At 40.7% G+C, this 14,249-nt stretch overlaps 1 protein-coding gene across 2 annotated transcripts in view; it reads right to left on the bottom strand.

Moving 5' to 3' along the window:
• Positions 1-174: 174 nt before the first annotated feature.
• The window catches only part of SCG3 (secretogranin III), a 33,670-nt gene continuing 19,595 nt past the window's right edge, over positions 175-14,249 (bottom strand). For both annotated transcript variants that reach the window (XM_073877011.1, XM_025884050.2), the window contains exons 12-13: positions 4,778-4,858; positions 175-490 (exon numbers count right to left, since the gene is read on the bottom strand). In XM_073877011.1, coding sequence (XP_073733112.1) covers positions 372-490; positions 4,778-4,858 — 200 coding nt within the window. In that variant the 3' untranslated portion in view covers positions 175-371. The remainder of the gene's footprint in view (positions 491-4,777; positions 4,859-14,249) is intronic.

Raw genomic sequence — 14,249 nt, 5'->3', positions numbered from 1 at the left:
CAGCATGCCTTGAAAACAGAACCCCCTAATTCTTCAGGCGGGTGTCTGTGGGTGTGACACAGCAGGAAGAAGCTTCAATTTTAAGTTCTATCCATGACAGGCTTTCCAAAGCAACATATCTCTGATTATAAAATGTAAATCTAAAAGGAAATAAGGATTCTATATACAAAATCGCAGCTTACATACAACTTTACTTTTCAGACAGTTTTTATGGCAAGAAAGCTATGTTTAACCACTTCCAAAAGGTTAACTACTGCAATTTCATCACTTTCTAATAATCCTTGGGTCAAATAACTTTAATGACAGAATTAGAAGTGTTTTAAGCTATGTTTACTGAAACAGTCTAAAGACTCCTGGATCTTCTGCCATTTTTACAGACTGCTGTAGATACGCTTGATGGCATCAGCTTCTTCTTTATCAAGGATGCCTTTCTCCACATAAGCATCTGCTTGTTGGTTGATGAAGTCCCTCATCTTTGAAAGGTCATAATCTAGAAAAGATCGTTAGCGTATCATGAGCAACAATCAGGAAAGAGACATCCCATTATAGTGACAACCATTAACTAAGAAGCTTTTAATGCAACAACACAACTACCATTCCATCCCCGTTTTTCACATTGGAAAACATATTAGATCTTGGCATTTGTTCAGTCTTTAGAGTTTAAAATCATGTTTATGTGTGTGATATTATCTCATTTGCTGTCCATCATCACCCCTGCAAGGTGTTCAAGTGGGAAGTACCACCCTCATTTGACCGTGGAAGGAACAGGCTCATAGACCAGGGCTTTGCAAACTTAATGTTTATACCAATCACCCAGGGCTCTTGCAGGTTTGTTTTCAGGAGGTCTGAGGTGGAGCTCCAGATTCGGCATGTTAAATAAGTTTCCAGGAGATGTTGATTCTGCTGGTCCGGGAACCACATTAGGATAACAAGATCCTAAAGCTTAAGTACCTTGTTCAGGATCATATGGGTAGTAAGAGTTACAAACAGAGCCAGGTGTTTTGGTTTTCTGCAATTGTTATACAGGTTAAGTCACTGTTGATGTGACAACCCACTATTTTTTTTCCAAATTAAGAATTACCATGATTTTTTATAGTATCAGAATTATATGCATGTAGCAAAAAAAAATTATATTCATGGAGCTTTTTTTTTTAGAGAAACCTCTTTATGGCTCTTCTGTCCTACTTAAACAAAAAACCTGTGTAAACCATTAAACCACCCATCAAAAACAAAGAGATCCCCAAGTAAGGACGCTGCCTGTGGCATTTTTCTGAAGGCTTAAAGAAAACCCACATCCTCCCTTGAGGCTTATTTTTTAAAAAATGGAAAATACAGAAACATGGAAATAAAATTTAAATCACCTGAATTCTAGTAATCATAAATAACCACAGTTGGGTTTTTTTCGCTTTTCCAAATATATGTGTCTCAACCCAGGATTGAGATCACAGTATATATACAACCTTATTAACAAGCTCCTTTCACTTTACCCAGCGAGCATCAATATTCTTCAGAAACACCGCTTTTAATGGCCACGTACAATGCATCCTACGGTGATACCAAAATTTATGACTCACATCTCTCAGGGTGGGACATGTGGGTCTTCTACACCCCAGCATTATTGGGGAGATTCCCCCCCTCCCGGTTTTGAGTTGCCTGAGGCTGAGTTCCTTGAGGACAGTGCCGTTCACCTTGGCTGTAGCAGCCCCTGGAACAGAGCCTTGCCTTCTGTCAGTTTGCAAAGGAGACAAAAAGGGAGAGAGTGGGGAGCAAAAGCTCAGAGCACCCGTGGAAGGAAAACTATAAAGAACATTATGGCTCAGTTGGTTAAGCGGCTGCCTTCGGCTCAGGTCATGATCCTGGAGTCCCAGGATCGAGTCCCGCATCGGGCGCCCTGCTCAGCGGGGAGTCCGCTTCTCCCTCTGACCCTCCCCTCCCCCCTCTCATGCTCTCTCTATCTCATTCTCTCTCTCAAACAAATAAATAAATAAAATCTTAAAAAAAAAAAGAACATTGCTGTAGGCGCCAGGTGTTTATCGTATCAAGTGAGACGAGGCTTAGAGAAAACCCGTTTCCTCTCCACGAAGAAAGGCATTTGTTCTCATTAGGGCTTGGCCATGAAGATTAAAGAGACAACTGTCATCTGACGTGCTCCTTGCGGAACTCCATGAGGTAAGCATTAGTAACCCCATCTCAGACACGAAGAAACAGGACAGAGGTAAGTCACTCGCTTGGGTAACGGCAGAGTCACGTTCTGAACGCTGGTCTGTCTGTAGTCTCTGCTTTGGCCATCTACGGCCTTGAAGTAGGGAACATGAAGCAACTAAGAGGTGTAGAACCAATATTCAGTAAGCGCTTGGGGTTTTTGTTATTATTGTTCCCTTTCACTTTCCCTTACCGTCAGGACGAAACAGAATCGTGCTGAACATACATTTTGCGCGCACCTCACCAGCAGATTCCTGACTGACTCGGAGGGCACAAAGAGGCGCCTCTTGATCGCTGGTTCAGATTAATACTGGCTCTCCCAAGCTAGTTGCAGGGTCAACGTCTTTAGTGGGACAAAAGGCAGCCCAAAGGCAGATGTGAAGAGGTCCAGGTGATTTGAACGGACACACAGGAAAATATTTTGCTTTTTTTTGAAATGGAAAAACTGTATCATTAAGACATAGCTGTCACAGTGTGCCCTGGGAAAATGAGCATGGTGCAGAAGAATGGCCATTGGCTGCCTGTTAGATCACACAAGTCAGGAGCCACCTTCCTAACCTTAAGAAGGTTTTAAGGTTGTTACGCTCAAAGGGGAAAAGGGCTGTGATTCACTTTTCAAAAAGAACACTTTATTTTTAAGGGTGCGTAAAGTTTTTTCCTCCTCCTCAGTATCACATCACATGGACCTCCCTTTTCTGGAAGTGGAAAATTAAATTGCAGGATGTGGTTGGTTATGACCAGGAGTCTGATTCATATTAATCAGGAAAAGAAAGAACGTAAGTACTCCAAATTGTTGGACCATAAAATTGACATTGGTTTCAGAATGCATTCTGGTGCCTACTGTATTACATTGATTCTAAGATCATTTTTTTTTATTTTAAAGTCTTCACAGTCACTGATGGCACGTTATAATTTTTCTTCCTTAGTGGTGTATGAAACAATGATGCCTTTTTCAATCAATGAGAGATTTGATGAAATATGGTTCATGTGAATTTGAATGGAAATGACAGCCTGGAAATTCACATCATTTTGAACCAAATAAAAAAATGTGTGTGAAAAGCTGATAATTGTTTCCATCTCACTCAATTTAACAAGATCACAGGTTAAAGAGGGGCTAAAAATACCTCTTTCTCCCATTGTGCTCTCAGTGATTCTCAAACTTGGCTACACAGTGGAATCATGGGAGAGGTGGGTTAAAATACTGATGCCTGTGTCATTCCTCTGGAGTGTCTGATTTAGCGGTCCTGAGGAGCTCCACAGGTGATCTGAATGCACGTTCAAGTTTGAAAACACCACTCATCACATTTTAAAAGCATCACTTGGCAACTGCTCAGCCAGACACCTGGGAGTCATAGTGGACTCCTCTGTCTCCACGTTGCTCTCAAGCTTCCTCTTTCTTTACTTCCTCTGCCTTGCCTTGGTTTGAGCCCCAGCATTTCTGCTCCAGATCCTTGCCTCCTATCTCTGTCCAATCCTCTGGGGTCTTATTTCTCCCATCTGTAACCACACTGCTGCCAGATCGATTTCTCAGTTCCTAACCTAATTAAGCCCTAATTTAGGCTCTTCTGGCTAAATCTTACCTCCTTTGCAGGGTGCACAAGCTCCTTCCTGATCTGACGGCTACCCACCTCCCCTCAGACACCCAGTGTTCCTGGGAAACCGAGTGGCTCCAGTTCCCAGGACGCATGACTCTCTTTTGTCCCTTTATGTCTTGGCACCCAGTGTTCCCCTGCCCCCATCTCTCGTCACTTAGCTTTCCAGCAAAGGCTTTCTTGCAGACCTTTCTCCCAGTGCTACCCCTCCCTGTAAACAGATGGGCTCCCCACCTTTGGACCACTTCACCTGTCTGTGATAGCACTAAGCAGGGCCAACTGTAGCTTGAGTGATGCTAGGAGCTCCTTGGGGGGGCCAGGGAGGGCAGGGGGAGGCTGCAGCTTCCGTTTTCACATCTATGGTACTCAGAACAGAATAGTCTTGTTCTATGTTTTAAGTGAGTGACAGCTTTTGTGACTGCAGGGTACATCTAATATGTGGTCAAAAATGCCTTTGTTTAAAATACTCCAAGGAGAGGCGCCTGGGTGGCTCAGTCAGTTAAGTGTTTGACTCTTGATTTCAGCTCAGGTCATGATCTCAGAGTCATGAAATCAAGCTCCGTGTTGGGCTCCACGCTGGGTGTGGAGTCTGCTTAGGATTCTCTCTCTCTCCCTCTCTTTCTGCCCCTCCCTTGCCACCCCACCCTCTCAAAAAAATAAGTAAAAATTTAAAAATTTTTTAAAAATTCTCCAAGGAAAGGGCAAAATGTTGATAATTATTGGAGGTGGTCGATGGATACATGGGGATTCATTGTACGATTCTCTCTACTTTTGTTTGACATTTTTCATAATAAAATGTCAAAGGAAAGGCCTTTGCTTGAGAGGCTGCTTTGAAAAATAAGAGAAATGGAGATTCTATTTCTGCATCGGCATTCCTTCGTCCTGGAGCCTTTTTACACAAGTTTGATTGTGAGAAACATCATTTAACAAGAACCCTGACAAATGGGTGAAACTGGCAATTTACAACCATACTAAATCCTTACCTTCTTTATTTCCTTTTTTGTTGTGTTTCTTCAACCATTCAATATTTTTTCTGATGGCTTCCAAATAGGCTTCTGTTTTTCCTGGAAAAGGGAAGAGAACCCATATCAAACACTCATAAAATATCACCGCATTTCTTTTTAAAGACCACACTCTTGTTTAGAACCATAAACACTGGACTCGCCGAGCACTTGTGAGGTGGTGTCTCTAATGAAATAGTGTGCATATTTGTGTGCATGGTGTGCGTGGGGGTGTTGAGGAGAATGGGTAGGGATAAGATTCCAAGAGACAGGACCAGGCTAGTGTCAAGGAGTCATTACACACACACACACACACACACACACACACACACACACACACACACAACTGCAGTCTGTTGTCCTGGCAGAGAAGAGTTTTGATTCACTTTACTGGATAGCTGGGTGCCTTCACTTCTTAGACTGCATCCTTTCTGTTTAGGAATGGTTCTTCCAAACTGAGGAGTATTTTCAGGTCAAGAACTAAATCGGAATGGCAGATACTGAAAAGACTCCATCACCAAATAAATGATGTTAAGTATGTCCAAATGTGTGGCTTTGTTAGGCTGCTATATAAGTCTTCTGCCCAATCTGGTAGGGAGTGTGTAAAAACTCAGATGAAGAGGTGACCCGGGCCTCATTTCAAGGTTTGGATGTGAACCTCAGGACTCATTCTAGTAAAGTTCCTCCAGATATAAACATTCTCCCATGGGCCTCAGGTGTGGTGAAAGGAAACTAGGCATCACTGAAGCACCTGCTCCGTGAAACCCTTTATATATATTATAGTCTGCAAGTGGGTATTAACACCCACTTAGAGATGAGAAAACTAAGGCTCAGAGAGGCTAAGTGACTTGGCAGAGACCCCATAGAAAATAACTGAAGTAGAATTTAGACTCTGGTCTTACCAAGTTTCTGCTGCCTATACTACCTGAAAGAGAAGATCTTTCTTCAGACATGGACACTGATGTAGCCTTGCACTGTCTCGAAGAAATCAACCACACCTGAAATCAGATGAAGCCCCTAGTGCTCAGAGTGTCTGCTCCAATGGACCAGGTGGTCTGGAGGATTCTGGATGGCCTGAGAAAAGAAGGCTTCCAAGTCCAGGGGCTCTGCAAGAAGTAATGGTTGCCAAAGCTCAATGGTGACCACTCATTCTGAGCCCCTGTTGAGCCCTGTTACCTCTAGTGTACTGCCCAGACTTATTGGTTGAGTTATCTGTACTGTGCGCTTAGGATATGCCAAGGGCTGCGCTTTTTGCTCCAAAATGCACTATCTCTTTTACTATTCACAACAACCTCTTCAGGTGCTCCCATTTCATCCCCATTTTACAGATGAAGAAACCGAGGCATAGAGAGACAAAGTAACATGCTGAAGATCATGTAGCTAGTAAGTTGTGGAGCCAGGCTTGAACCCCGGTGCTTCTGACTACAGTCCATGAACGATAACACTGCCCTAGGATCTGCTGATGCTCCAGTTTCCACTACTGCATTTACCTAAGTGACCTCCTGAGCATCTTTCTTCCTGATCTTTAAGCCCAAACTCTTGCCTCACCACTGGGGCTCCATGTTATCTGGACTGCAAAGAAGCACAGAGAAGCTCCCTGCAAAAGGGGTGAGTGGACAAGAGAAGAGATCCACAATTTTCAGCCGCAATTCGCTACGATCACCTGTGTAGAAAAAGTCTTTGTTTCAGTGCTGTTTTTAAAAATGTTGGGGCATATGAAAGATCAAGTTCTCCTGGTTGACTTTATAACATATTACAGTACAATGAACATAGTGATATTCATTGTTGCCTGTTTGTTGAGAAGGTCAGTTGGATTTGGTGACATAAAATTGGTGTTCTCTATTTCAGATAAACTCAAAAGGCATTTTGAACAAAGAAAGAAATCTTAGTGTGGACTATTTCTGAAGAATGCAGCCTCTTTGTTTTTAAAGAGTTTAAATCAAATTAGTGGGCCTGATAAGGCTTTAACAAATAAAGAATTTGTCATCAGTCCATTAAGTAATTAGGACTTCGGAAACTTTTAAGAATGTTTGAAAATGGTCTTGCTCTTTAAATCATGTTAACCATTCATCCCACAATCTCATTTATAATATACCATGATGTGGAAAGCTTATTCAAGAAAAAGGAAACCTGAACTTAGTCTCTGTGTAAATACTATGTTAAAAATTCTGAATTAGGAGGGGTGCCTGGGGGGCTCAGTCGGTTAAGCATCCGACTCTTGGTTTTAGCTCAGGTCATGATGTCAGGGTCGTGAGACGGAGCCTCGTGTTGGGCTCTGCGCTTGGCAGGGAGTCTGCTTGTCTGCTTGAGATTCCTTCCCCCTCCCACTCTCTCCCTCTCACGTGCTCTCTGTCTTCCTCTAAAAATAAAATAAATAAATAAAATCTTTAAGAAAAGCATGTACTTATTTTTGAAAAAAAATCTGAATTAGGAGAGTAAAGAGTAAATAAGGGCTTTTTGCCATAGTGTAGCAGAAACTGTTGCTTCCTCATCATCATGCCTCCCTTATTCCAGATATGCTAATAGAGGGGGCCCTCACCTAACGATGGACAGAACTGGTAGGTAAATCCCCAGTTTCCTTTTGTTTCAGGAACATTCCACATAGCCTCCCAGAGATCCTCAGTGGGACTGAGCCCCAGTTACCCGCAACTGAAGCGATCTTGCGAACCCACCTTATACGGGCTTCTTTCCTCTCCCTATCTCATGTACCTATCCCCCACCCAGTGGTATTTCCTGGGGTCATCACCCCCATTAAACTTGACCTCAAATCCTTCTCTCAGGGTCTGCTTCAGAAGGAACCCAACCTACGGCAACTTGAAATAGAGGACTTGGCATCATTTTGTTAGATGCTTTTTGCTTAGGAACAAATTTCCTATAAAAATGTTAAATATTAAAAAGTATATTCACTATATTGATATTGCCAACCCATAACAGAGAATGAGTTTACTGCAGCTTAAAGGAATCTACACTGCAATCCATTAAAAAACTAAATTACTATCTTGTGGATCATAACAACATCTGATTAGGACAGTTTCTCTAGTTTATTCATTATTTTTAAAGATTTATTTATTTGAGAGAGAGAGAGAGTAAGTGAGGGCGGGGGAAGGGGCAGAGGGAGATGGGAGAGAGAGTGACTTCCCAAGCAGACTCTGCGATGAGTGTGGAGCCCAGCGCGGGGCTCGATCCCATAATCCCGAGATCCTGACCTGAGCCCAAACCAAGAATCAGACGCTCAACTGACTATGCCACCCAGGTGTCCCGATAGTTTCTCTAATTTAAAATAGACCACCCCCATAACCCTCATCCCTCTCTTCTGCTTTCTTTTTATGCATAACACTTATCACTTTCTACCAAATCATATAATTTATGTAAGTTTATTTTTTGTCTTCCTCCCTTAGGAATAGTTTTTTTTGCTGATAAACCCTGACACATAGTAGTCTATCAATAAATATTTGTCAGATAAGTGAATGGATAAAGTCTTCTTAGATGCCAAATTGTAATCAGAAGAATATAATTTTTTTAAAGTATAAATGGTATAGATTTCTTTTTTTAACAAAAAATGAATTTTCAATTTGAAAGACTTGAAGTTTAATGAATTCTGAATTGAAATGATAGTTATAGCAGAAACAGTTTAAAATACCTACAAATGTGCTAGACATCCTATATCCATATGTCATTTAATCTTCACAGAGCTCTATGAAATCAGCATTATCATTCCCGTTTTACTCATGAGGGAACTAATGCTCAGAGAGGTTAAGTGACATGCCCAAGGGGACACAGCTGAGGAAGGGTGAGAGCCTGGTCATTCAGAGCCCGAATGAATCCGGAGCCTCTACTCTTTTTAGACTAGAACAATTTAGTGCCTGTTGTTGTTGTTACCAAACTAGCCAACAAAGCAGTGGTTCTCAAACCTGGCTGCATACTGGAATTAACAAGATGATGCCAGTCCTCTATTTCAAATTAAAAAATCCTGATGCCAAGGTTACTCCTAATACCAATTAAATGAGACTATCCGGGGGTAGGGGCCAAGCATCATTTAAAAAAAAAAAAATGGTCCTGAGGTGATTCCCATGTGGGGCTAAGTTTGGGAACGACTGCCACCAGCATTGAGACCTCCACACATTTACTGGAGCACTGGTGACAAGGTGAATAAAATCAGGTGTCCCTCTGCTCTTGAAGAGGAGCAGCTGGTTCCTATTTACATTTTCTCTTCTGGGGAGCTGTAAAGCAAATCTTTTATTTACACCATGTGCAGTAAAAGCCCATGAGAGTCCACTTTGGAAAGCTGGACTATTTTTTTTCAAATTTATTTCAGTTTTCTTTGGAAAAAAATAGCTCATGGCTGAGGTAATATGGCACAATCTTTAAACCATATGCTGAAGCAGATGGGAAGAGGGCCAGAATCAAGACGCAGCCCTGCTTTTCTGACTGTTCTGGTTTTCAGCACTGCAAAAGAAATACGCCTTTTTGTACGTGAATTTGTCCTCACTGTGACATATGCTAACCTGATCTGTCCCCCACCCAGCCCCATAGAAACAACAACAACAAACCTGTAGAAATCAATAGAATTAACCTATTGAATACGGACATACTAAAGATATTAGATCTTAAGAGTGTTTATAAAAATTAAGTTTGACACCCTTAAAACTCTGTGAAGATGACATGATTACAGTTTTGAACGGCATAAAACAAAGTCAGTGATGATGGTATCACTGATGCCAACATGGGCCTCAGAGCCATTCAGTTCGAGAATTTCTGTACAATGCTGACACTTTATCTGCCCAAAAGAAACACTCCGAGGAATACTGGATGGGAGTCAAGGGACAAGTGTTCAAGGCCTGGCTCTGCCATTCTGGCTAGGAGATCTTGGGTGAGTCACTTCATTTTCTGAGCCTTGGTTTATTTATTTATAATTTAGGGATGAATTCTAAGAAGGAGATTTATGGTTTCTGCATATGGAAAGACCTTTGCTCTCCTCAAAAAACCTGTGTTGATGGGAGGTCTCCTATACCTGCGCTTAGCTCCTGGCATACTTGCTGACTCATGGAGAGAAAACTGGACTTACTATTTTTGGACATTCTTAGCAGAATGCCTTAGCGCTTGAATAAAGGCACAGATTTTCTCTTATGTTGCTTTAAAAATAACAGCATCCACATGAGTTAGCCAACTTATTAAACAGGTTACCTACTCTTTTGTGGTTTCTGTAAAGAAGATATGGGAATGATAGACTATTTCTGTGAAAGGTATCTTAGAAATAACTTTTTTCACCTATTTCCATTATCTGGCCATAAACTTGACAAAGGATAGCTTTGGAATGAGTTTATGGGTATGATAATGCTTATCTTATCCCTTGGATGGTTTAAAAAAAGATTTTCAGTGACTCATAGGGCAGAAGTGTATGAGTAAACATCGAACTGGCAAATAGAGCCACACTGAGATCATGGAATAAAGTTTTAAAGTACTTTTCTTTAGTCTCCAGAGAGCAATTTACTTGAAAAATTAGGTAACTTTATAAATGCAGTTGAAATTAGAATAAATTTGATTTCATTGGCATCTCCCTAAATTTAGGAATAATTACTGAATCATTCAAATGACTGTACCAATTCGAAATTAGTATTTTAAAAGATTATTCTGTAGAATATAAGAGTTTAAATAGTCTAACTTGACTATATTCAAAGGTGGATATGCCATTTTTCATCATTGGTAATTAAATTGGATTTTTTTTTTTACATTAAACCTAAAAAGAGAGCTGTGGAAACATGCTCTGTAAGTTGAAGGGTGATATAAATTTAGGGTATTATTATTATTCCTATTCCCGTTATTATTCCTATTCCTCACAGGATCCGGCATATGCTTGGCATGGTTAATAAATAGTTGCTGTGGCTCAATGGAGCCATCACGCCACATCACCAGACCGAAACAGACTCTTTACAGCTATTCCTGACAATGTGTTCTGCTTATAATTATCTTTTAAAGCAGTGTTAGCTGGACCGTTACCTCATTCTTTGCTCTGCCCTGTAATGTCCTCCAACTTTCTCTCTGTTCTACACACTTGTGACTCATCAATCAGGGAGATATGTGCACATGTATGGAGCTTGTGTGACACTTGCCTACATATGGGTTAAGAACCATTCTCAAATCATTTTGAAGCTTGCTTGAGTCCTCAGAGGTAAGCATTAGTTCTTATATTACTGGGTCTGCTTCCTTTGCATGATGCCAGGCATGCCATCAGAATAAATGTTTATTTATAGCTGAATAAATGTCTCAGGAAACCCAGCAAACCCTGCTTTACCCACATGGATGCTTTTATTTCTCTGTCCAGAGACAATACATGTTGTGTCAGTGGACTTTATAACAGAGAAAACAGCCTCTGAAAAAAGTGCAAGCAAAGCAATTGTCAGTACAAGGGTATATGGCATAATATGCCTTTTGCAGATTACATATTTTTCAAGAAGTGTTGGCCCTTGGCTTAAGCTGAGGTTGGTGTTTTCTAAATTGTACTAAAATTAGTTTTCCTTATCTCAAAGTAATAGAAGTCAGGGGTAGCATGAGTAGATTAAATCTCCAAATAATGGAGAGGGAACTAATTTTGGCCCCAAATCCCTACCCTCTTACTAATGTTTCAGGAGAGCCATTGCAAACAACAACACTAAATGGATGGGGTTTTACTCTCCTCTCTCCCTATTAGTATCTGATGGAATTCCTAATGAGAAAAGAAATCTAACCTCATCATTTGTCTCTAAACACATCCTAAACAGGAATAGTGGGCTACCAAGAATCAACTCTTTCATATTCCTTTTTTACACAATGTTTTCCTAAAATAAGCAAAGACACCTGTCAGCATCCATTCCCATGGATATTTGCATAGTGGTGATAGAAGGTGCTGTCTTAAGCACTGAGCATGCTGCCTTTGCAAGTCAAAGGTCTTAGATGATGGCTTACTGTCTTCCAGGAAATACAATCATGACACATAGGTTGCCCCCAGAGGAGATGACCTAGGCATGCTGGTTTTCTGTGGGGGTAAACAGCAGTGCTCTGTGCTGCCCAATTCCTGGCTTTCTATCTCAGGCCACAGGACCACTCTTCTCCTGATTAGCTATCTTTTAAAAGTTTACCACTTCTCTTCCACCTCACATCCGTTAGTACTGATGAGGATGTGGAGAAATTGGAACCCTTGCACATTCTGGGGAGGAATGTAAAAAGGTGCCGCTACTATGGAAAACAGTATGGTGGCTCCTGAAGAAATTAAAAGTAGAATTAACATATGATCTAGCGATTCCACTTCTGGGGATATTCCTCCTCAAATTGAGTGCAGGGTCTTGAGGAGATATTTGTATGCCCATATTGATAGCAGCATTATTTACAATAGCCAAAGGGTGGAGGCAACCTAAGCATCCATAGACAAATGGGTAGATAAACAGAATGTGGTATATAACTGCAATGGAATATTATGCAGCCCGAAAAAGGAAGGAAAGTCTGACACACGCTAAAAGATGGATGAACCTTGAGGACATTAAATGAACTAAGCCAGTCACATATTATATGATTTCACTTATATGAGGTATCTAGAATAGGCAGATTCACAGAGACAGAATGTAGAATGGTGGTTGCCAGGGGCTGGAAAGGGGGGGGAATGGAGAGCTTTATTTAATGAGTATAGGGTTTCAGTTTTGCAGGATGAAAGGAGTTCTGGAAATAGATGGTAGCAATGGTAACACAATAATATGAATGGAATTAATGCCACTGAACTGTACACTTAAAAATGGTTAATGTGATCATTTTTATGTTATATGTATTTTAGTATAATTAAAAAAAAAAAAAACATTCTCAGGAGTTTACCACTCATCCAAAGTAGACCTAGAGAAGTATCAAGGCATTGTGACTGACTGGTCTACAGAGTCAGCAAACATGACATGTATATTACCAATTCCCCCTTCTTATGCCCACAAACATTATTAATTAATCATTTCCAAGTTTTTTCCTCCTGAGCCCAGATGCAACATCGTAACCTTACTCAACACAGGCTACTACATATGATTAGTGTTGCTATGTCAGCTATGTTGTTGTAGGAAAAAATTGTGATGGTCTATGAAATCTGTGCTAGAGAAAAAATATAATAATATAAAGCTTCATAAGATAGGAGAAATCAACATGAACTTGATATATTAAGAAAAAAGTATTTTTCCTGTCTCAAAAAAGTCCCAATAATTGAACTAGAAGCAGTACTTTTGGCCCATATTACTACTCATTTGAACCCATTTAACCCAGGTTCAGGTCTCTATATTCTCTACAAAAAGGAACTAGAACTCTTCGAAGAGGAATTGATTTTAAGTCTTGGGATGAGAAAATTCAGTGAGTCAAGAATACCCTGTTGTTGCCCGAGAGCAAAGATCCTTTAAAAACTCCTGGGCGTGGGGCACCTGGGTGGCTCATTAGGTTAAGTGACTGCCTTCGGCTCAGGTCATGATCCCAGAGTCCTGGGACTGAGTCCCACATCAGGCTCCCTGCTTAGCGGGGAGTCTGCTTCTCCCTCTCCCTCAGCTCCTCCCCCTGCTTGTACTCTCTCTCTCTGTTAAATAAGTAAAATCTTTAAAAACAAAACAAAACAAAACAAAAAACAAACTATTGGGCACAGTGCTAAAAGGATAAAGGAGGAACAGGGTCGGGGGGAGGGCTCCTGCTGCCCAAACTATACCAATTTAAGCATAAAATCATAATCGTCATCATCAAGGTGAACATCTTACATAAATGGAAAAGGTTGATATTAAGTCTTAACAAAGGTAGTTGTGATATAAATGGGAAATGGTAGTTGTTTTGCTGTTAAAAAGTTAGAAGATATTAAATACATAACTAGTTTGCTTCTTTTCGACTTAATATACAGACACTGTAAAGCAGGATCTATTATCAAGTATGAATGTGAACTTGTTTCTATCTGTATGAGCAGGAGAGACTAGGAACCTGTAAGTAGGCCAAGCAGTCTCTTCAAAATTAAGAGTTATACCATAAACATGAGCAGCTTTTGTGGTCTCATATCATCCAGAAAGGAAAAACGAAGTCCATCAGTTCATTGCCACTAATAATTATACGTAATAAGTAATGAAAAGAGAGCCCAGTGGTGTCTCTTCAGAAGACAGATGAGCTGAATGTCACACCTCTCCTGCCCCCAAGAGAGAGCACTGACCCGCTCCCCCAGTTTCTATGGAATAAATCCTCTAGATGACCCTACTAATGAGACACTGATAAGACATAGGTAATGTTCCAATTATACCATAGAGGTCAATATATCATAATGACAGAAAAATAACGTAGGTTTAAGCCATCTGTTCACAACTTCGGGTAAAGACACTGAGTTTCAGAAGAAGAATATCTATCTGAAGGGTAGATACATTTTCCATGATGTAACTAGCACACGTCATAATGAAAGGGTTTTGAACCATTGGACTGTGCAAACAGA

The sequence above is a fragment of the Callorhinus ursinus genome, unplaced genomic scaffold (genome assembly GCF_003265705.2).
Source record: "Callorhinus ursinus isolate GAN/ISIS: 27379988/994484 unplaced genomic scaffold, GSC_fseal_2.0 scaffold25, whole genome shotgun sequence".
NCBI lineage: Eukaryota > Metazoa > Chordata > Mammalia > Carnivora > Otariidae > Callorhinus > Callorhinus ursinus.
Note: the sequence above shows the minus strand (reverse complement) of the source record. Positions and strands in the feature narration are given on the sequence as shown.